At 51.8% G+C, this 24,255-nt stretch overlaps 1 protein-coding gene across 1 annotated transcript in view; it reads right to left on the bottom strand.

Annotated features, from left to right (window-relative positions):
• Positions 1-24,255, bottom strand: part of top1b (DNA topoisomerase Ib) — a 139,001-nt gene that overhangs the window by 58,504 nt on the left and 56,242 nt on the right. The window contains exons 5-6 of the mRNA XM_072515146.1: positions 8,917-8,981; positions 8,190-8,282 (exon numbers count right to left, since the gene is read on the bottom strand). Of these exons, the coding sequence (XP_072371247.1) occupies positions 8,190-8,282; positions 8,917-8,981 (158 nt within the window). The remainder of the gene's footprint in view (positions 1-8,189; positions 8,283-8,916; positions 8,982-24,255) is intronic.

Below are 24,255 nucleotides of genomic sequence, written 5' to 3'. Positions count from 1 at the left end.
CCTATTAAGTTTTCCTTCGCCTCCAAATCTAGGTACTCTTTTTGGTTTCCCTCTCACCGACTCACCGGAGATAGCTGCAGTAGGGCCATGGACTCTTCTCATGGGTGGGACTGGAGTTAAGATTTTGGCAAATAGGTTGCTCATGATGAGCATCACAGCCAAGCACAGCCTCGAACACTTGCTCTAGAACACAGGGCGTGATTCTCAGGCTTCTTTGCGCTCTCACTCAAACAAAAGGAGGCCGGTGAATAGCGGGAGGCCGAAAACGAGAACCGCAGCAGTCAACAAACAGTTTGAAGTCTTACAACACCAGGTTAAAGTCCAACAGGTTTGTTTCAATGTCACTAGCTTTCGGAGCGCTTGCTCCTTCCTCAGGTGAATGAAGAGGTATGTTCCAGAAACACATATATAGACAAATTCAAAGATGCCAAACAATGCTTGGAATGCGGCCATTAGCAGGTGATTAAATCTTTACAGATCCAGAGATGGGGTAACCCCAGGTTAAAGAGGTGTGAATTGTATCAAGCCAGGACAGTTGGTAGGATTTCGCAGGCCAGATGGTGGGGGATGAATGTAATGCGACATGAATCCCAGGTCCCGGTTGAGGCCGCACTCATGTGTGCGGAACTTGGCTATAAGTTTGTGCTCGGCGATTCTGCGTTGTTGCGCGTCCTGAAGGCCGCCTTGGAGAACGCTTACCCGGAGATCAGAGGCTGAATGTCCTTGACTGCTGAAGTGTTCCCCGACTGGAAGGGAACATTCCTGCCTGGTGATTGTTGCACGATGTCCGTTCATTCGTTGTCGCAGTGTCTGCATGGTCTCGCCAATGTACCACGCTTCGGGACATCCTTTCCTGCAGCGTACGAGGTAGACAACGTTGGCCGAGTCGCACGAGTATGTACCGCGTACCTGGTGGGTGGTGTTCTCACGTGTAATAGTGGTATCCATGTCGATGATCTGGCACGTCTTGCAGAGATTGCCATGGCAGGGTTGTGTGGTGTTGTGGTCACTGTTCTGAAGACTGGGTAGTTTGCTGCAAACAATGGTTTGTTTGAGGTTGCGTGGTTATTTGAAGGCAAGTAGTGGGGTTGTGGGGATGACCTTGGCAAAATGTTCATCGTCATCAATGATGTGTTGAAGGCTGTGAAGAAGATGACGTCGTTTCTCCGCTCCGGGGAAGTACTGGACGACAAAGGGTATTCTGTCGGTTGTGTCCCATGTTTGTCTTCTGAGGAGGTCGGTGCGGTTTTTCACTGTGACGCGTTGGAACTGTCGATCGATGAGTCGCGTGCCATATCCCGTTCGTACGAGGGCATCTTTCAACGTCTGTAGATGTCTGTTACGCTCCTCCTCGTCTGAGCAGATCCTGTATATACGGAACGCTTGTCCATAGGGGATGGCTTCTTTAATGTGTTTAGGGTGGAAGCTGGAGAAGTGGAGCATCGTGAGGTTATCCGTGGGTTTGCAGTAAAGCAAAGTGCTGAGGTGACCGTCCTTGATGGAGACGAGTGTGTCCAAGAATGCAACTGATTTTGGAGAGTAGTCCATGGTGAGTCTGATGGTTGGATGGAACTTATTAATGTCATTGTGTAGTCGTTTCAGTGATTCTTCGCCGTGGGTCCAAAGGAAAAAAATGTCATCGATGTATCTGGTGTATAACGTCGGTTGAAGGTCCTGTGCGGTGAGTAGGTCCTGTTCAAACTTGTGCATGAAGATGTTGGCGTATTGGGGTGCGAATTTGGTCCCCATGGCTGTTCCGTGCGTCTGGATGAAGAACTTGTTGTCGAAGGTGAAGACGTTGTGATCCAGAATGAAGCGGATGAGTTGCAGAATTGCGTCTGGAGATTGGCAGTTGTCGGTGTTGAGTACTGAGGCTGTTGCAGCAATGCCGTCGTCATGGGGGATGCTGGTGTAGAGTGCCGAGACGTCCATTGTGACGAGGAATGTTCCTGGTTCAACTGGTCCATGGGTGCTGAATTTCTGTAGGAAGTCCGTCGTGTCGCGACATAAGCTGGGCGTACCTTGTACGATGGGTTTCAAGATGCCCTCGATGTAGCCAGAGAGGTTCTCACACAAGGTCCCATTGCCTGAAACGATAGGGCGGCCTGGTGTGTTGGCCTTGTGTATTTTCGGGAGGCAGTAGAGATCTCCAATGCGGGGAGTACGTGGGATGAGAGCACGTAGGGTGCTCTGAAGATCTGGATCCAAGGTCTTGATCAGTCTGTTAAGTTGGCGGATGTGTTCCTTGGTCGGATCTGCGGGTAACTGTCTGTAGTGTTCTTGGTTGTTCAGTTGTCGGTATACTTCTTTGCAGTAGTCCGTTCTGTTCAGTACGACAGTGGCTCCTCCTTTGTCTGCTGTTTTGATGACGATGCTGCGGTTGGTCTTGAGAGCGCGGATGGCATTGCGTTGTGCGTGGGTGACGTTCGGGGCTGTCTTGTGAATGCAACTGATGAATCTGGCATTGACGCGACTCCTGACATCTTGAGCATACATGTCGAGTCTAAGGCAGCGGCCTTCCGGAGGGGTCCAATTCGACTCTTTCCTCTTCGGTTGCCGCACCGCAGATCTCTCGGTCTGCTGTTCCGGTTCATTGATAGTCTGCTTGGGTTCGCTGTTGGCCTCTTGGAGTCTGTGGAAGAATTCCCGGAGCCTCATTCGCCTGATGAATTCCTCAGTGTCTGCCGCGAGACTGATGGGGTCCATTTTGGTGGTGGTGCAGAAATTGAGCCCTCTGCTGAGGATTTCGATTTCGTCTGGTTGAAGGGTGTAGTCTGACAAGTTGACAATAGATTTCCCTGTATTGTTTTCTACTGTGGCACCGGGGGTGGCTTGGTTGCTGCCGGTGGTGATGCCAAGTTTCTCAAGCTTTCTGTTCTTGGTGTGCATATTGGTGGCATAGTATTGTTGTCTCATCTGTTTGGCGGTGTTCCGCAGCTGGTCTGCTGCATCCGAGGGCACGTTGAGAATATGGCCTCTATCTTGGTTTCCAGGTTGCGTCGTCTGCTGTAGAGCTGGCGGACGAGGTGGTTGAGGAGTGTGAGAGAGGTGCGACGGCAGAGTCTCTCAGCGTAGTCTGTGTTGTAGGTCGACTTGAGTGGGTTTGTGATCTGTAGCCTGTTCGGGATCTTGTCTGCTTTCTTGCATCTTTGTAGAAACTTAATGTCAGTGTCTATATGCGCGATCTTCCTGGAGATCCTCTCCACTTTGAGCCGGCAGTTTGCGTTGTCGATGGTAGCCATGATGTGGAGATGCCGGCATTGGACTGGGGTGAGCACAGTACGAAGTCTTACAACACCAGGTTAAAGTCCAACAGGTTTGTTTCGATGTCACTAGCTTTCGGAGCGCTGCTCCTTCCTCAGGTGAATGAAGAGGTATGTTCCAGAAACACATATATAGACAAATTCAAAGATGCCAAACAATGCTTGGAATGCGACCATTAGCAGGTGATTAAATCTTTACAGATCCAGAGATGGGGTAACCCCAGGTTAAAGAGGTGTGAATTGTATCAAGCCAGGACAGTTGGTAGGATTTCGCAGGCCAGATGGTGGGGGATGAATGTAATGCAACACGAATCCCATGTCCCAGCGGGCCATGCAACCGGCCCGCTCCTGTAGGCAAAATCGGTATATCGCCGTAGCATGGGGAGAAACCAATTATCACCACTTAACCCCTATTTCCATACAACTAACGGGAGCGACACCAGATCCAATGGCCTCTGATCATTCATCGACCTCCCCAGCAAGTGGTCACGCTGGTGCCGATTAGTATTCCTTTTGAAAAAGGGTGAACCTGGCAGAAGGGCTTCTGAGGGGAGCAGAGGAGGTGAGTAGCTACCTTTTTCAGAGGCAGACAGCCCGTGGGCACTGGGCTTGCCGCCCCAGTGCTCGGCAGGGGGTTGGGAAACCCATGACTGGGGCCAGTGCAAGGGTCAACTGCATGTGGAACCAGCATGCCAACCCCTGGATCATGTGCACCCGTTCCAGGGACAACCGTAGCCCCTGCCCGTCTGCCCCACTGACCACCCATAATCTCCACAGACTGCCTAGGCCTGTGTCTGTGTGGTTGCAGGCTATTGCTATTAGGGAATTGGCAATCGTGGTTAAGTGAGCACTTCATACAACCCTCGTGAATAGGTGGGCCATGTAGCATGTGGGGGTCAATGCCGAGCGTCCCAATCACACCTCGATGCATGGGCAATGTGCTTAAACACTACAGGAGGCAACACCACACGTAGCAGCCAACATCGAACAGCCAGAAGATGGGACAAAGATCCGGTGACATATCCAAGGCCAGAGGGCGAGTAAGTTCTACGGGGAGGGGGAGATGAGCCAAGGGTTCAGAGGTCGACCCACATAGCGGAGGAAATTGACAGAGGCGTCATACTGGCTGTGCTCCAAGTGTTTTTAATGTGTCACAGGTGTCACACAGTTCCCACTCCCACCACCGCCTCATCCCCTACCTGCCTCCCCTCATACACCCCCTCCCTGGTGCCCTCAGTGATCAACATGCATAACCTTCCTAGCTCTAATGCTACGTCTAGGTTTCTCCCCAGGATGCACATCTGAGGTGGAGGCAGCCAGCTGCTTACCTCGTCCAGTGGTCTTCGATGCTTCTGGACCAAAGGGTCCCGGCGCACTTGTCGACGGCATATGCACAGCCGTGCCGCCCTGTCAGTGTGCTGACCTCGAGACACAGTCGCATCTGAGGGGTGGAACTCGGGAAGCTGGTGGCCACTCCATGGCACGGGTCTGGGTTGGCACTCAGACGCCCTCCTCCTGGCCGGTGCCCATAGGGCCATGTGGTTCACCTTCCGACAGAGGGGCAGCTAATTTGAGCCCCGGCTGCCCTTGTGTCATCTGGCTCTGCCAGCCCTGGAGCCTTCCGGATGTCTGCACCACCGTGTCAGTGCCCCTTCAGTGATTGGGGCATGCTCTGAGGTGCCTCGGCAATGCACACCTGCGACTGGGACAAGGCATGGCCATTCCCACCTGAAAGCGGGACTTGTCCCGTAGCACCTCGTCAAGGTCAGCCTGTACCAGATAACATCCTCCAGCGAGTCAAACATTCTGCCGAGACCCTCAGCCATAGCCGTCACTGACAACGCAACGTTTTGGACACCTCCACTAATGGTGCCGATGTCCTGCACCAGGCTCTCCACTGCGGTTGTCACCCTAGCAGTGTTGGCCTCGGTGCCACGCGTTGCTGGCGACATCTCCAGCACCTGTAGCTTCTGGGACTCTTATCGGCTATGGACCTGGAGTGTTGATGACATCTCCCTCGGAATGTCCTGACCGTTTCAGCTCCGGGTAACCCTGTACCAGAGGCTCAGCATCAGGCTGGGGCCCAGCTGGATCCTGGGATCCAGCAGACGCCAGATTGCTGTCTCTCCTGTGGGTTCCTGCTTCCATCTGATGTGCATCAGCAGCTGTGTGGTGTTCACCAGATTGTGCCCAAGAAGCCTGACAAATGTTTCCCACCGAGCAGTGTGTCTGTCTGTGCTGGTAGAGGGTGGGGATGACAGCTGTGACACCTTGATCATGTCATCCTCAGAGTTTTCCTCCTGGGAGGCTGGAGAGGGGGCCACCCGGGATGGGCCAGCATCGTCGGCTTGAGGACCTGTGGGAGAATGGAAATGTGCTCAGTGGGAGCGATGGGTCAATTGGTAAAGCAGTAACTCACATTTAACAGGTCCTCCGGGTGGGGCCCGGTGGATCCTCACCTCTGCGGCTGCCGCCAACCTCCGCATTGGTGACTGCTCTGTCGTCTGCCACCGCAGTCACCTTCAAGGCCCATTCCTCGAAGCTGGTGAGGATTCTTAAGGTTGGCACCCCCCTCCCCCACCCCCCAATCAAGTCTGGGCCCTCCAACAGCGATTGTGCAAGAGCTTCTCCTGCAAAGACACAGAGGGCATTATTAACCACACGTGTGGTTCAGTGGTTTGGGGGGGGGGGGGGAAAGAGAGAGAGAGAGAGAGAGAGGGGAAATTCCTCCTGGCCTTGATCGCATCTCGGAGCCTCGCCAGGTCCACATCACTGAATCTCGTCTTGAGGCCGGTATTCTCGGCGCCTTGGCTGCAAGCTGACTGGGGTTGGCTGTGCAAGTGCTGTTCGACCTTGTTAGCGGGGGGCTGGTGAGCGCAGTCCTGGTGAATTGGCTGCCGAGCCTTCATTTGCCACGAGAAGCCCACGGGGCCTCGTCAAGTGGTGCAATTAAGGTTAAATAGCATTGCCGGCTTCGCTGGGCCGAGCGCCAGGAAGCTCGCAGCAGTTTCCGCTCACTACCACGCTTAGAAATCTTTCTGGAGAATCGCGCCCACAGGTCCTAAAGAGTGAGCAGGGAGGCACCCCTACTCAGCCCTGGGTAGCATCAAGTGTACAACTGGCGGTGACAACCACAGACAGAAACTCAAGAACCCAAGTTCCTGTGGTTCTGTTGGGACCTGCAACTGCTAACTTGAGTCAATCCTCTGTTAGTTCACCAAACAAATAATCAACACAGCCATGGAAAACAACCTATTCCTGTGCCATGCAAGCCATCATCTCCAGGAAAGATTGAGGTTGCAAAATATTTGTTAACAGGGTGTGGGCATTACTAGCAAAGCCTAGGGCACAGTCCCAGCTCTGGGTCATTCTCCCCATGTCTGTGTAGGTCTCACCCCCCACAACCCAAAGACGAGAAGGGTAGGTAGATTGGCCGCGCTAAGTTGCCCTTAATTGGAAAAAAAAAAGAATCGGGTACATTTTTAGCAAAGCCACCAGCACTTATTGCTCATCCAAACAACTGCAGTACCAGGTTCCTGCGGGGTGTGAGGTTCAGGACTTCTATTAGACAAGCACTTCCGGTGCAGAATAGGCTATAGAAGCCAAGTGCAGAGGGCAAAAAACCTTGAATGCGATTCAGACTTCTTGCCTCTATGAACCTTCAGCAGCCAACTCCCAGTGTCAAGAGGGTTTTAAAAAAAACATTAAAGGCAGTTTAGAAAGATCATAAAGAGAACATTTTGTCCTTCAGGGGAAAATCTCTCATTTTAGGGTTTCAGTCTGGACTCAGAGATACTCTCAACAGCCAGAAGGGCAAGGTGCAACTCCAAAGAACTGGGCACAAATTCTGGGGCGACTCACCAGTAAACAGAGATGTAGTCTCTTGGATATGTCTTACAAAGGCTCTGTCTGAATTCTCATGACACATGAAAAAGATCCACTGGCACATGCAAAAACACACCATCATTCCTCTTGTTTACTGCTGCTCTTGGGATCTTGCTGAGAGGTTTCTATATGCTATAACCTGCCCGGATCCTATTGGCTGAGGACAATTGGTTACGCAAAAGATATCTTTTGGCGAATACGAGTTCCATCCAAATTGGGGGGAGAGGGGGCGCGATTGTTAACTTCACAGCTCATAGAATTTACAATGCCAAAGGCAGCCATTCGGCCCATCAACTCCGCACCGGCCATTGGAAAGAGCACCCTGGCTAAGACCACACCTCCACCCTATCCCCGTAACCCAGTAACCTCGTCTAACCTTTTAGACACTGGGCGGCAATTTAGCATGGCAAATCCACCAACCTGCACAACTTTGGACTGTGGGAGGAAACCGGAGCACCCAGAGGAAACCCACGCAGACATGGGGAGAAAGTGCAAGTTGTACACAATCACCCAAGGCTGGAATTGAACCCAGGTCCCAGGAGCTGTGAGGTAGCAGTGCTGACCACTGTACCACCGTACCTCCCACGGTATACATAGAGCTGGCCAGTGTGGTACCGGCTAGCGAGAGAACCCAGTGGTGAATTACTGGTGCTGTGTAAATAATGTTACTTTCTGTTTGACTCTACAAACTCGTACTGGATTCTTTGTGGCACTCACAAAACTACCCATATAGTGAACTAGCTATTCTTTGTATTCCTCAAAAACTAGCACCACCCAAGAAATTAACATCACACCATCTACTTGCCCTCTCTTCCCTGCACTCCTCCCACCAAATGGAGCATTGCCCTTCCTCTACTGCACCCCACACCCCAACTTCTACACCTATAATGATCTCTCTAAATTTTCATTGCAGTGCATGGCCACATGCCCAGTATATAAAGCACCCTGCAGAGTATGTTCATGGGTGCTGCATGACCACACATAGCTTACAGCTCACCCAGGATATAGGGAACATGCAGGTCTCGAAGGAGGAAAACTTACTCATCATCTTCACGGGTTCTCTTCATTGGCTTTTTTTCCACTTTAATGGATGAGGTGTAATCATCATTTGGCTCTTGCTTTATACGAGGTGGGCTAAAGGATGTTAAAAGCAGCAACAAAACAAAAACAAAAACGTTTAGTTCTTCTGCACACGCAAGGAGGTACAATTCATAGAACTGACTGCCTTAAATAACAACCCACCTTTGATAAACACCCACCCTTGATAAACGACTGCCAGATCCTAAACTCCTGCTATAGTGCTCATGCAACCACACACTGGAGTTCAGATTAATCCTGTCTCAGGTGAATCTAATTTATCCTAATATAATTCCACAATACCATGTACAGGAAATTTACTGGCATGGTCACATGGCCTTCAACCAAGCGAACCCTCCCCCCCAAAAAAAACTTCATGTCAGGTTCCTGGGGCACACCCACTTCAAAATGGACGGTCACCCGCACAATCGTATTTTGGTGGGTTGGGGTTGAAACATTAAAATGAAAAACAAAACGTTTAACATGACTGCTGACTCATTTTCACTTGTCATCCATAAGAGTTACTCTCTCCCACCCGCTCATCACTTCCGAGTTTCCAAGAATTTTTGCCTTCTTTAATCGAAGCTCAGTTAGTGGTGAGCTTGAATTCTAAAAGCATCGAGCCAATCACACTTCCCCACCCCTCGCCCACCCATGACTTAAGGCTGACAGAAATGAGACCCTTCCTTACCTTGTGAAGCCATTTTCCTTTTTTATTCTATCTCCAGAGCCACTACCTGAAGAATGAATCTTATCCTTTTAATAGAAAAGAAAATGTTGTTACAAAGCACACAGGTTACCGCCAGGGAGTTTTCTTTGTAAGCTTCTGAAAAATTATTCAGTCACGGGGATATGGGTATTGTAAATACTTATTGTCCATCCTGAAAAGGCGAGAGCGAGCCACCTTCTTGAATCTCTGCAGTCAAAGAACCAAAAGAAATTTGCAGCATTGAAAGAGGCCATTCGGCCCATGTTTGTGCTGTCCGATAAAGAAACATCTAGCCTAATTTCCTTTTAACGCTCTTGATCCATTGCCTTGTAAGTTGCCTGACTTCAAGGGCAGTCCAAAGATGTGCTAGTTAGGTGGATTGGCCATGCATGATACATTTCCCCTCATAGTGCTCAAAGGTTCGGTGGGGTCGTAAGGGTGTGGGCCCTAGGTTGGGTGCTCTTTCAGAGGGCCGGTGCAAACTCGATAGGCTGAATGGCCTCCTTCTGCACTGTAGGGATTCTATGCATATCCAAGTTGTTGGTTTAAAATGAAGTCTTCTGCCTCTACCAACCTTTTAGCCAGTGAGTTCCACAGTCCCATAACCCAATAGTTTAAAACATTTTCCTTCAAATCCCCTCTACATCTATTAGGGACACCCCTATTCAATCTAAATCACTCATCATTTCATACTCTTTAATTAGGTGTCCCCTCAGCCTCTTTTCCAAAGAAAACAATTGCAACCTTCCCAAACTTTTCCCATAATTAAAATCTCAGTCCAGGCAGTCTCCTCTATAGCCTCTTGGTTCAGTGACCAGAATTGCATACAGTACTCTAGCTGTGCCCAACTAATGTTACATACTAGCATAACCTCCCTGCTTATAGACCATACCTTGGATAATAAAGCAAAATATGCTACATGCCTCTTGATACGATCTTGCTCAATATGGAACTCTTTACTCATGCAATACATGTGGTGTAGGTATTTCCACAGTAATGTTAAGTAGCAAATTCTACCATTTTGATCGCGGGAGAATGAAGGAATGACAGTGATCTCTTTCCAAGTCATTGCGATACATGACTCAGTGGGGAACTTTCAGGTGCTGTTCTTCTTTCTAGTGGTGGTAGTCACAGCTTTGGGAGGTGTTGCTTCTGCAATGCATCTTGTAAAATGGTGCACATGGCCACCACCATACATCGGTGGTCGAGGGGGTGAATAAACTAAGGTGTAAGATGGAGTTCCAATTAAGTATGCTGCTTTGTCTGAGATAATGTAAATATTCTTGAATGTTGGTGCAGGTGCATTCATTTAGGCAGCTGAAAGTTAGGACAGATAAACGAATACCCTGATTTTGTAACCACTTTATTTATGTAGCTGTTCCAGTCAAGTTTCCAGTCAATGCTGACAACCAAAATGTTGATGGCAGGGGAAATTCAACAATGACAAGCCATTGATATTGGAGGGGTGACAGATAGATTCTTTGGTTGGAAAGGATTACTATCTGGTATTTATATGGTACGACCATTACTTGCCAGTTATCAGCCCAAACCCAATGTTGTCCAATGCAAGCACTATTATAAATAGTTGTAAAGGGGGCACAGTGGTTAGCATTGCTGCCTCTCAGTGCCAAGGACCTGGGTTTAATCCCGGCCCGGAGTCATTATCCTTGCGGAGTTTGCACATTCTCCCCCTGTTTGCGAGAGTCTCATCCCCACAACCCAAAAAGTGTGCAGGAGAGGTGAATTGGCCACGCTAAATTGCCCCTTAATTGAAAAAAATTAATTGAGTACTCTAAATTTAAAATAAAATAGAGTTGTAAAAGGAATGAAATGCATCCCCAATTTTGACTTTATGATGGTGAGATGGTCTCCAATGAAGCAGCTAAAGATGGTTGGGCCTAGGATATTACCCTGATGAACTCCTGCAACAACATCCTGGTGCTGGAATGATTGGCCTCCAACAACTTCCTTTGTGATAGGTATGACTGCAATCAGAGAAGACTGCCACTTGAGACCTATTCTGCCTTTCGTGGACAGGAAATATCCAGGCACTTTTCCACTTTGGTGGATAGGTGCCAGTCAAAAAGAAAAAAGAAGCATTCGTAAGGTCTAGAAGGCTGAGAACAACTTCCGGTTGAGGCTATGCGGAGCTAAGTCGCATATTCGGCGGCTCCCGCAAAAACGGACTTTTGGGCTCTTTTCAGGGCCCCCAACGGGACTTTTTTGACGTTTCCCGGTGTGGTAAGGAGATTACAACAATTCCCCGATAGTATATGGCTTTTACCAGGAGCGGGGCGGGGGGACTAAAAAGGTGGTGGTGGACCCGAAGAAGGTGCGAGGGAAGAAGAACAAAATGGCGGCGGGCGGAGACCAGGCAGCGTGGTTGCAGTGGGTGCAGGTGCAACAGGAGGGTATCCAGCGCTGCTTTAGGGAGCTGCTTGAGCCAATGAAGGCTTCTATTGATAAGCTGCTGGAGACACAGACGGCCCAGGGGGTGGCGATCCGCGAGGCCCGACAAAAGATCTCCGACAACGAGGATGAGATCTTAGGCCTGGCGGTAAACGTGGAGGCACACGAGGCGCTCCACAAGAAATGGCAGGAGCAGTTTGAGGAGATGGAGAATCGGTCGAGGCGGAAGAATCTGCAGATACTGGGCGTCACGGAGGGGCAGGAGGTGGGGGCCTATGTGGTCACCATGTTGAACTCGCTGATGGGAGCGGGGTCCTTCCAGGGGCCCCTGGAGCTGGAAGGGGCCCATAGAGTGCTGGCGAGGAGGCCCATGGCTAACGAGCCTCAGCGGGCGGTGCTGGTGAGGTTCCATCGGTTCGTCGATCGGGAGCGTGTGTTCAGGTGGGCCAAGGAGAGGAGCAGCAGGTGGGAGAACGCGGAGGTTAGAATATACCAACGCGGATGTGGCGAAGAGGGGGGCCGGGTACAATCGAGCGAAGGCGGTGGTGCACAGGAGGGGGGTGAAGTTTGGCATGTTGCAGCCGGCGCGACTGTGGGTTACCTACAAGGACCGGCACCATTATTTTGAGTCTCCGGAGGAGGCGTGGGCCTTTGCTCAGGCTGAGAAGTTGGACACAGATTGAGGGTTGGGATGGGCGATTGGGGACTGCGGTTGATATGTTATGTTTATTTATTTTTTTCAAGGGGGGGGCCTTTGTATTACTCCGGGTTTCTTTTTCTCGGTGTTTTTCTCTTTCGGGTCGGTGATGGTGGCTGGGGCGGGTTGGGCACGGCTTTGGTTGGGTTGGTCGGGGGGGGGGGGCTCTTGGAGAGGGGTAGGTAAACGGAACGGGGGGGGGGGGGGGGGTTGGACGACGGTGAGACGGGGCCCCGCAGGGGAGGAGGAGGCCCGAGTCGGGGGTCAGGGGACTGGGCCTGTAAAAGGAGCTGCGTCAGAGGTGGCGGGGCCTGGTAGGTGGAAAGCGCGGGCTTTTTCCCACGCTGAAGACTGGAGGGGGCGGGGAAGCGAGGGTTGCTTCCCGCGCTTAGAATGCGAGGGGGAGAGCCTATGGATGGGGAACGGGAGAGGAGGGTGTACCACACAATGGGAGGAGTCGAAGGAGAGGCGGGAGTGGCCGGGGTCAGCAGACTTGCGGAAGTGGAATTGGGGGGGGGGGGGGGGGGGGTAGTAAATCAGCTAGGATGGGTCCTAGCCGTGGTGGTGGTGGGGGGGGCGAGTTGCTGCTGCTATGGTCAAGGTGGAGCTGGAGCGAGTGGGGGGGGGGGGGGGGGGGGGGAAAGAGAGAGTCGAGACGGGGGTATGCCGCTGTGGGGAACGGGCCGGGTGTGGGATGTGAGCGCGTGGCAGTTCGAGGAGGGATCATGGCTAGTCGGCGGGAGAGGGGGGCGGGTAGCCCCCTGATCCGGCTGAAAACCTGGAATGTAAGGGGACTGAATGGGCCGGTTAAGCGGGCCCGCGTGTTCGCGCACCTGAAGGGGCTCAAGGCGGATGTGGTCATGCTCCAGGAGACACACCTGAAGGTGGCAGACCAGGTAAGATTGAGGAAAGGGTGGGTAGGTCAGATGTTTCATTCGGGGCTGGATCCCAAAAATCGAGGGGTGGCGATCTTGGTGGGAAAGAAGGTGTCATTCGAGGAGTCGAGCATTGTGGCAGATAATGGCGGTAGGTACATAATGGTAAGTTGCAGGGAGAGAGGGTGGTACTGGTCAATGTGTATGCCCCGAACTGGGACGATGCGGGTTTTATGCGGCATATGTTGGGTCGGATCCCAGACTTGGAAGTGGGGTGCCTGATCAAAGGGATAGGAAGCATGCAGGCGGGGAAGGCACCGGGGCCGGACGGTTTCCCGGTCGAATTCTATAAAAAATATATGGCTGCCCTCAAAATCTGGGAGTGGAGGCGGCACCGGGGGTCGCGAGCCTGGCTGAGCTGGAGGAGGAGTACGGGCTCTCTCTCCCCCTCTCCCCCTCTCCCCCTCTCCCCCCCCCCCCCGGGGGAACATCTTCAGGTACTTACAGGTAAGGGCGTTTGCCAAACGGCAGGTGGCGGAATTCCCGCGGCTACTGCCACACACAGAACAGGGCAGGGTGCTCTCGGGGGGGTGGGTGGGAGTGGGGAAGATCTCGGAAACTTACCAGGTGATGCAGGAGGAGGAAAAAATATATGGACCTGTTGGGCCCGCTGTTAGTCAGGACCTTTAATGAGGCAAGTGAGGGGGGCTTTGCCCCCGACGATGTCCCGGGCACTGATCTCCTTGATCCAGAAGCGGGACAAGGATCCCCAGAAATGTGGGTCTTACAGACCGATTTCCTTGCTAAATGTAGATGCCAAGGTGCTGGCGAAGGTCTTAGCCACGAGGATTGAGGATCGTGTGCCGCAGATCATCCATGAAGTCCAGACGGGGTTTGTGAAGGGGAGACAGTTGAACACAAATGTGCGGAGGCTTTTGAATGTTATCATGATGCCGGCGAGGGAGGGGGAAGCGGAGATAGTGGTGGCGATGGACGATGAGAAAGCCTTCTATAGGGTAGAGTGGGGGTACCTGTGGGAGGTGCTGAAGAGGTTCGGGGAGGGGTTTGTCAGGTGGGTTAAGCTGGTGTAAGAGGTCCCGATGGCGAGTGTGGCCACGAACAGGAGGTCCGAGGACTTTCGGTTGCACCGAGGGACGAGACAGGGGTGTCCCTTGTCCCCCCTGCTCTTCGCACTGGCGATTGTACCCTTGGCTATGGCACCGAGGGAGTCAAAGAACTGGAGGGGGTTGGTGCGGGGTGGGAAGGAGCATAGGGCGTCGCTTTATGTGGACGACCTGCTGCTGTACGTGGCGGACCCGGTGGGAGGAATGCCGGAGGTAATGAGGATTCTTAGGGAATTCGGGGACTTTTCGGGGTACAAGCTCAACATGGGGAAGCACGAGCTGTTCGTAGATCATCCAGGGGACCAGGAGAGGGGGATTGGCGAGCATCCACTAAAAAGGGCTGAGAGGAGCTTCAGGTATTTGGGGGTCCAGGTGGCCAGGAGCTGGGGGGCCCTGCATAGGCTTAATTTTACAAGGCTGGTGGAGCAAATGGAGGAGGAGTTCAAGAGGTGAGCCGCGTTGCCGCTGTCCTTGGCGGGTAGGGTGCAGTCAATCAAAATGACGGTGCTCTCAAGGTTTTTGTTCCTGTTACAGTGCCTCCCCGTGTTTATCCCGAAGGCTTTTTTCAGGCGGGTTAACAGGAGTATAATGTGGGTGCGAGGGACTCCGAGGGTGAGAAGGGTGTTCCTGGAGCGGAGTAGAGATTTGGGGGGGGGGGGGGGGGGGGGAGAGGAGACGACGACTGGCGCTGCCCAACCTCTGAAGGGTACTACTGGGTTACCAATGTGACGACGATGGTGCGCAAATGGGTGATGGAGGGGGAGGGGGCTGCATGGAAGAGGCTGGAGACAGCGTCTTGTGTGTGTACGAGTCTGGGAGCGCTGGCAACAGTGCCGCTGCCGCTCCCTCCAAGGAGGTATACCACGAGGGTTTCCGGGGTGGCACAGGGCAGCGATACCAAAGTTGGGGGACCCGTTTGTGGTCGGGAGGTTCGCGAGCCTGGCTGAGCTGGAGGAGGAGGAGGAGGAGGAGGAGGAGGAGGAGGAGGAGGAGGAGGAGTACGGCCCCTCCCCCCCCCGGGGAACATCTTCAGGTACGGGCGTTTGCCAAACGGCAGGTGGCGGAATTCCCGCGGCTACTGCCACACACAGAACAGGGCAGGGTGCTCTCGGGGGGGGGGGGGGGGGGGGGGGGGGGGGGGGAGTGGGGAAGTTCTCGGAAACTTACCAGGTGATGCAGGAGGAGGAGGCCTCGGTGGTGGAGGTGAAAGGTAAGTGGGAGGAGGAGTTGGCAGAGGAGATTGAGGAAGGGACGTGAGCAGATGGCCTAGCCTAGGGAGGGTGAACTCTTCCTCATCGTGCGCGAGGCTCAGCCTCATACAGTTTTAAGGTGCTGCACAGGGCACACATGGCCGGGACAAGGATGAGCCGTTTTTTTGGGGGTGAGGACAGGTGTGTTAGGTGCTCAGGGAGCCCAGCAAATCACACCCATATGTTCTGGACATGCCCAGCGCTGGAGCAATTTTGGAAGGGCGTAGTGAGGACGGTGTCGAGGGTGGTAGGATCCAGGGTCAAACCGGGCTGGGAGCTCGCAATATTTGGGATGGCAGAAGAGCCGGGAGTGCAGGAGGTTAAAGAGGGCGGTATTCTGGCCTTTGCGTCCCTGGTCGCCCGGCGAAGGATTCTTCTTCAGTGGAAAGATGCAAGGCCCCCAAGCGTGGAATCCTGGATCAGTGATATGGCAGGGTTCATTAAATTGGAGAGGGTGAAATTCGCCTTGAGAGGGTCGGTACAAGGGTTCTTTAGGCGGTGGCAACCATTCTTAGACTTCCTGGCAGAACGATAGACATTGGTCAATGGCAGCAGCAGCTCCGGGGGGGGGGGGTTTAACTTTATTATTGTTTTTGTTATTTACACTGAAGGGTCTGAGGGGGTGTATATACCTGTTGTGTTAAGTCGGGGTGTTAATGTTAATTTATTATTTATGTACGGGGGGGGTAATGGGGGGTTGCTTTTCTGGATTGTGTTTTGTACTTAACCCTGTTGGGTTCTTTTTTTCTCATTTTGTTATTGATATTTTATGAAAACTTTTAATCAAATTTTTTTTAAAATACAAAAACATAAATCAATTGGAGAGCATTTTCCACATCTCATGGTTTACAGTTTGTACAAGTCTTCCCCTTTTCGTGTTGTGGCCATCTGGTTCCCCCGGCTTGAACACCTGAGGTTCTCGCACAGCGGTGTTAGCGCCAAAATCCTCATGATCCTAGAATTCTCCTCAGCTGGTTCCACACCCCAATCGTGGACTGTACGACCGAACTCTCAGTATACCTCCTCTGTGCCAGCGGTAGCACCGCTGTCACCATGACCCTCCGGCTGGATGTCCTGCAGGACCCCGCCTCCATCCTAGCGCATTCTAACTCCTCTCTTCCTGTTTATATATTTAAAGTTTTTGCCATCTGTTTTTAATTACTTACTAGTTTACCCCCCGTTTATCTTCTCCATTCCATTGTATTTTTGATCGTCTTTAATTGGTTTTTCAAACTTCCCCAATCCTCTGGCTTACCACGCAACTTTGCCACCTTGTACGTTTTTTCTTTCAGTTTAATACGATCCTCGACTTCCTTAGTTAATCATGGTTGATTTAGCCCTTTTTAGAATCCTTCTTTCTCCCTTTGTTGAGTCATGAACCATTTTCATAAACAATCGCCAGAGCCGCTTAACCATCTTTTCCCAGTCCACTCCAGCCAACTCTGCCCTCGTTCCTTTGTAATTACCCATAAATGTTTAGCACAGTTGTTTCTGACCCAAGTTTCTCACTCTCAAGTTGAATGCTAAATTCTACCATGTTATTGTTACTGTTTCCTGGGGTACCGTTTACTCACATGCTTATTAAACTTGCCTCATTACACATTACCAGATCCAAACTAGCCTGATCTCTAGTTGGATCCACAACATATTGTTTAAGGAAACTGTCCCGAATACATTACGAATTCTTCCTCATGGCTACCTCTGCCAATTTGATTTTCCCAATCCACATGGAGATTAAAGTCATCCATGATTAAAGTGCTACCCTTTTTTATATGCTCTAGTTATCTGATCTATTCCCTGCCCTACAGTACGGGTACTGTTAGAGGCTTAGTCTAATCCCAGCAGTGTCTTCCTCCCCTTTTTTCCTTCTTCCACCGTAAGGATTCTATATGTTCCAATCCAAGATCATTTCTTGCTATCGCACGTATTCCATCTCGTAGTAACAAAGCTACCCCACCACCCTTTCCTTCCTGCCTGCTCTTACTAAAAGTCACATACCCCTGAATATTTAGTTCCCAGCCTTAATCTCCTTGTAACCATGTCTCTGTATTGGCTAGAAGATCATACCCATTAACCTCAATTTATGCCATGGGGCAGCACCGTGGCACAGTGGTTAGCATTGCTGCCTCTCTACCCAGTGCACAACATGTACACCAGAATTGACTTCTTTGTGGTGGGGAAAACGGTGCTTCCAGGGATAGACAAAGTGGAATACTCCGCAATTGTAATATCCGACCACGCTCCACACTACATGGACGCGAGGCTGGAGACGGGCAGGGCCCAACGTCCCACATGGCGGTTGGACATTGCCCTACTAGCAGACAAGGCCTTCAACGAAAAGATATCACAGGCCATAGCAGAGTACACGGAGAACAACCAAAACGGGGAAGTCTCACCCTCCGCATTCTGGGAAGCGCTAATGGGGAAATTAGTAAGAGGGGAAATTATCGCTTTCAAAGCTCGAAGAGATAGGGCGGAGAGGCAGCAGCTGGTCGACTCCATACTGGAGGTAGACCGCAAATACTCCGGGGCCCCGACCGTAGAGCTCCTGGCGGAGAGGAGAGAGCTACAAAGGAACTTTGATCTGCTCTCCACCAGGAAAGCAGTGCGCCAACTCCGCCTGGCACATGGGACCCTATACGAACACGGACACAAAGCCAGTCGAGAAAGCAGGCAGCCACCAGAGAAATTGCACAAATCAGGGATACCAGAGGCACATTAGAAACAGAACCAGAAAAGATTAACAAAACCTTCCAGGCCTTCTACCAAGGGCTGTACACCTCAGAGCCCCCAAGGGGGTAGTCTGGGACTGGGATGAAATGGTTCCTTGATGGACTGGAGATACCAGTCGTGGGGGAGGGCAGAAAACAGGGCCTGGAAGCACCAGTAGCACTGGGAGAGATCACGGACAGCATTAGCTCCATGCAGGCGGGGAAGGCACCGGGACCAGACGGGTTCCCGGCGGACCTCTACAAAAAATTAGCGACAGCACTGGCCCCGCACCTGTGGGAGATATTCACAGACTCGCTAGCGAGGGGCACACTGCCACCAACGCTAGCACAGGCCTCAATCTCACTGATACCCAAGAAAGATAAAGACCCAACGGAATGTGGGTCATACAGACCCATATCACTGCTGATCGCAGATGCCGAAATACTGGCCAAAATCCTAGCCAAAAGGCTAGAAGACTGCGTACCAGAAGTGGTCACAGAGGACCAGACGTATTTTGTCAAAGGTAGGCAGTGTAGCCACCTGGGTTGGCCACTTCCCGACTTAAAATGGAGATCCACAAAGGCTGCAGGGAAATTCAGCCAACACAGGAAAAAACCAGCAAGTGCAGAAATCCTGTGTATTAGAACTTGCAAAAGCAAATACAGCACTAAAACCAGCAGCCACCTGCATATTAATGAGCGATCCCCGGGCACAATTGAAACACTTAAGGTGAATATGGCCAAGCCAGACTCCTCGGCGCCGGCAGGAGCCAAGACAAAGGAAGGCCAACGGACACTCAGGGACCGCCCAGCGATCAGGGAACAACTCCAGTATTGGAGAAATCGATCCAAGTGATCGAAACGCAGTCCAATCACTTGGAACCAGGTACGGGGTCCGCCCCGAACGGCGGGAAGCCCCTGGGGACTATAAAATAGAGTCCCCAAGTTCAATTCTTAGCAGGGTCACTCAGCAGCGAATCAACCCTTGAGAGTGAACTGCCCAAGCTGCCGCACCAACCAAGTAAGTCTCCAGTCAACGCACGCTACGAGATAGGCGCTCCTAGCTACCAGTCCATACCAGTTTTTGAATCCTGCAGACTCAGATCGAACGAAAGGCTATTTGTTCCCCTGACCTGGTGAGCCAATTCCAAAGCTAAGTATAGGCATTTTAGTGATAGAGAATAGTCTAGAAAGTAGAGTTTATGCATGAGTAGTGATTTACTGTGTATAATAAATGTGTTTTGATTTGAACCTTACTAATTGGAGTGTTGAGTTATTGATCAGTACTTGAACTCGAACCTCGTGGCGGTATCATAAAGATACCTGGCGACTCTAGAGCAAAGGTTATAGAAACAGAGCAAATTCAGTAAAGGCCCAACGGGCAACGAATTAAAAGCCAACCAAAGTTAGCAACAGCAGCTAACCTCGAACATCAGGCGCCTGCTAAACGTGATAAAGACCCCATTCGGGGAGAGAACACCAGAGGTCATCGTCTCCCTAGATGCAGAAAAGGCCTTTGACAGGGTCGAATGGAAATATTTCAGAGGTACTAGAGCGGTTTGAACTTGGAACAGGGTTCACCTCCTGGGTAAAACTCCTATCCAACGCTCCCATGGCGAGCCTACCGACCAACAACACCAACTCCCGATACTTCCAGCTGCACAGGAGCACCAGACAAGGATGTCCACTGTCCCCGCTGCTGTCGCTCTAGCGATCGAACCATTAGCAATTGCTCTCAGAGCAGCAAAAAGCTGGAGGGGGATCCAAAGGGGCAGCAGAGAGCACAGAGTCTCACTCTATGCAGATGACCTACTCTTCTACATTTCGGACCCACAAAGCCGCATGGACGGAATCATTGCGCTCCTGAAAGAGTTTGGTGCCTTCTCGGGCTACAAACTCAACATGAGCAAAAGTGAGATCTTCCCGGTACACCCACAAGGAGGGGGGGGGGGGGGGGGCAGCACTAACTGGACTGCCGTTTAAAGAAGCCCGACACAAATTCCGCTACCTGGGGATCCAAATAGCCCATGACTGGAAAGAGATCCACAAATGGAACCTCACCAGTCTGACAGAGGAAGTAAAAAAGGACCTGCAAAGATGGAACACACTCCCACTCTCCATCGCGGGGAGAGTCCAGATGATCGAAATGAACGTACTACCGAGGTACCTCTTCCTTCTTAGATCCATCCCGATCTAAATCTCCAAAACCTTTTTCAAAGCACTAGACAAACTAATCATGGCGTTCGTATGCGAGGGGGGGGGGGGGGCAAGCCCTCCCAAACCTACAATTCTACCATTGGGCGACGACGGCCGAGCGAATAAGGGGATGGATCAAGGAGCCAGAAGCCAAGTGGGTGCGCGCGGAAGTGGCCTCCTGCAAGGTGACCTCCCTCCGGGCCCTCGCCATGGCGGCACTCCCAGCCCGACCCAAGAAACACTCCAGCAGCCCAGTGGTGATAGCCACCCTCCAGTCCTGGAACCAACTACGGCAGCAATTTGGCCTGACCAAAAGGTCGGACAAAGCTCCCACCTGCAACAACCATAGGTTCACACCAGCGCTGACTGACGCCACCTTTAAAAAGTGGGGACAGGACGGAGGGACACTGACAGTCAGGGGCCTACATGGACGACAGGATCGCAACAATGGACGAACTGACAGAGAAATTCCAGCTAGCCAGGGGGAACATAGAACATAGAACATAGAAAATACAGCACAGAACAGGCCCTTCGGCCCACGATGTTGTGCCGAACCTTTGTCCTAGATTAATCATAGATTATCATTGAATTTACAGTGCAGAAGGAGGCCATTCGGCCCTTTGAGTCTGCACCGGCTCTTGGAAAGAGCACCCTACCCAAACTCAACACCTTCACCCAACACCAAGGGCAATTTAGACATTAAGGGCAATTTATCATTGGCCAATTCACCTAACCTGCACATCTTTGGATTGTGGGAGGAAACCGGAGCACCCGGAGGAAACCCACGCACACACGGGGAGGACGTGCAGACTCCGCAGTCAGTGACCCAAGCCGGAATCGAACCTGGGACCCTGGAGCTGTGAAGCAATTGTGCTATCCACAATGCTACCGTGCTGCCCTTGAGAACAAATAAATCTACACTATATCATTTAACCGTAATCCATGTACCTATCCAATAGCTGCTTGAAGGTCCCTAATGTTTCCGACTCAACTACTTCCACAGGCAGTGCATTCCATGCCAGAAGCCAAGTGCTAAGTGAACGAGCTAAGGTACCTGCAACTCAAAAGCGTCTATGAAAGGAGGCAAGGACGTATCCACAACCGCCACGACAGACATTACTGGAAGAGTTACTGGACGCAAAGCATACTAGATAAAGGGAACTGTAGCGACATGTATGACCAACTGGTAGAAAGGGCCGACACCGTACTGGACGCAACAAGAAAGAAATGGGAGGAAGACCTGGGGATTGAAATAGGGTGGGGACTCTGGGGCGAAACACTGCATAAGGTCAATTCCACCTCCACGAGCGCAAGGCTCAGCCTGACGCAACTAAAAGTAGTACATGGAGACCACTTAACAAGAACTCATATGAGTAGGTTCTTCCCGGGGGTGGAGGATAGATGTGAACGGTGCCAAGGAGGCCTGGCCAACCACACCCACATGTTCTGGTCTTGCCCCAGACTTGCAGGGTACCGGACAGCCTTCTTCGAGTCAATGTCCAAAGTGGTGGGGATGAGGTGGAGCGATGCCCGAAAGTGGCGGTCTTCGGGGTATCAGACCAGCCAGATCTATTCGTGGCCAACGAACAAGCAGAATAGCCAGGTAGCCAAGAATCAGGGGAAAGTAGCCGGGGGGGGGGGGGGGTGTACTCTTTTTAAAAAAACCATTTATACCATGAATTCAGTTATTTTGTGCCAAATATTATATGCATTTAAGAGCCATTAATTTTGCCTTTTTACCACCCTCAATGTCATTTGTCACTTTTTTGTAAAAAAAAAATGTTTGTACACTGTCCCTTCCTGTAGCATGGTCTTTTGGACTTTCTTTTTAAATGGAGCATCAATTTGTTTTTCCCAAATTTAGCATGGCCAATGCACCTACCCTGCACATCTTTGGGTTGTGGGGGTGAGGCCCACGCAGACGTGGGGAGACTGTGCAAACTCCATACGGACAGTGACCCGGGGCCGGGATCGAACCTGAGACCTCGGCCCCGTGAGGCAGCGGTGCTAACCACTGCGCCATCGTGCAACCCTTTTCTTTTGAACTTGTGCCGGGTTTCGCCATCAGTGAGGATGGGCGTGTTCAGAGATTTCTCATTCCATTAGTTGTTTTAATTGTTGTGTTGATTACTCACGACGGAGTGTGGCGGCACTGTAGAGCTTTTATTCAATCTGCTGGTGGTGGAATCGCTCTGTTTATAGCAATACGTTTCTCCTTTTTAGCACGCATACAACCCTGTGCGGTAGCTTTACCAGGTTGGCACCTCACATTTAGGTGAGCCTGGCAAGCTCTCCAACACCCCTCGTTGAACTAGGATTGGTTGGTCCCCTAGCTTAATGGGACTGGTAAAAGAGTGTGGTATCCACCAGTTCATGAAGATAAAGATTGGTGGAATACAACACGGCAGCAGATGGCCCACAGCTCCTCATGGTTGCTAGTTTTGAGCTGTTAGATCAGTTCCCAATCTATTCCATCTAGCACAGTGCAAGTATCACACATCATGATCCACGTTAAGATAAGACTGTCTCAATGGGGGGGGGGGGGGGAACATGGTGCGGAGTGAATAACTGGGGTATTTAGAGACTTTTATGAGGGGCTGTATAGGTCTGAGCCCCCGACGGAGATAGGGGGGACGCGTCGATTTTTGGATCGGCTGAGGTTCCCGAGGGTGGAGGAGGAGCAGGTGGCTGGGCTTGGGGCACCGGCAGGGCTGGAGGAGCTGACTAAAGGGCTGGGGAGTGTGCAGGCGGGGAAGGCACCGGGGCCAGATGGGTTCCAGGTGGAATTTTACAAGTACATGGACCGTTGGGCCCTCTACTAGTGAGGACGTTCAATGAGGCGAGGATGGGGGGGGGGGGGGGGGGGCCTACCCCCGACGATGCCCAAGGCGCTGATCTCGCTGATCTTGAAGCGGGACAAGCACCCGTTACAAAGTGGGTCGTATAGGCCAATCTCGCTCCTTAACGTGGACGCAAAGCTGTTAGCGAAGGTGTTGGTTACCACAATTGAGGACTGTGTCCCGGGGGTGATTCACGAGGACCAGACGGGTTTTATGAAGGGAAGGCAGCTGAGTACCAATGTGCGGAGGCTCCTTAACGTAATCATGATGCCTGCAGTGGAGAGGGAAGCCAAAATAGTGGCGGCGATGGATGCAGAGAAGGCCTTTGATAGGGTTGAGTGGGGGTACCTCTGGGAAGTGTTGAGGAGGTTTGGGCTCGGGGAGGAATTCATTAGTTGGGTTAAGCTACTTTACGAAGCCCCGGTGACGAGTGCGGCCACGAATCGGAGGAGGTCGGAATACTTTCCGTTGTACCGGGGGACGAGGCAGGGGTGCCCCCTATCCCCCTTGCTATTTGCATTGGCAATCGAGCCTTTGGCTATGGCTTTAAGGGAGTCCAGGAACTGGAGGGGGCTGGTCCAGGGGGAGGAGGAACACCGGGTATCGTTGTATGCCAATGACCTGTTACTGTATGTCGCGGACCCAGTGGGGGGGGGATGCCGGTGGTGATGCAGATCCTCGGGGAGTTTGGCGACTTTTCCGGGTATAAGCGCAACGTGGGGGAAGAGTGAGCTCTTCGTGGTACACCCAGGGGACCAGGGAAGGGGGAGAGACAATCATCCATTGAACAGGGCGGAAAGGAGTTTTTGGTACCTGGAGATCCAGGTGACCAGGAGCTGGGGGGCCCGACACAAGGTCAACTTGACGCGACTGGAGGAGCAGGTGGAGGAGGAGTTTAAAAGGTGGGATATGCAGCCACTCTCCCCGGTGGGTAGGGTGCAGTCGGTGAAAATGACGGTGCTCACAAGGTTCCTTTTTGTATTCCAATGCCTCCCCATCCTGATCATTAAGGCCTTTTTTAAGCAGGTCAGCAGGAGCATCATGGGATTCGTGTGGGCGAAAAAGACCCTGAGGGTGAGAAGGGTGCTTCTGGAACGGAGATGGGACAGAGGAGGGTTAGCGGTGCCTAATCTGTGTGGGTACTACTGGGCTGCCAATGTGGCGATGATACGCAAATGGGTAATGGGGAGGGGGTGGCGTGGAAGAGGCTGGAGATGGT

The sequence above is a fragment of the Scyliorhinus torazame genome, chromosome 8 (assembly GCF_047496885.1).
Source record: "Scyliorhinus torazame isolate Kashiwa2021f chromosome 8, sScyTor2.1, whole genome shotgun sequence".
NCBI lineage: Eukaryota > Metazoa > Chordata > Chondrichthyes > Carcharhiniformes > Scyliorhinidae > Scyliorhinus > Scyliorhinus torazame.
This window is presented reverse-complemented; position numbering and strand designations above follow the sequence as displayed.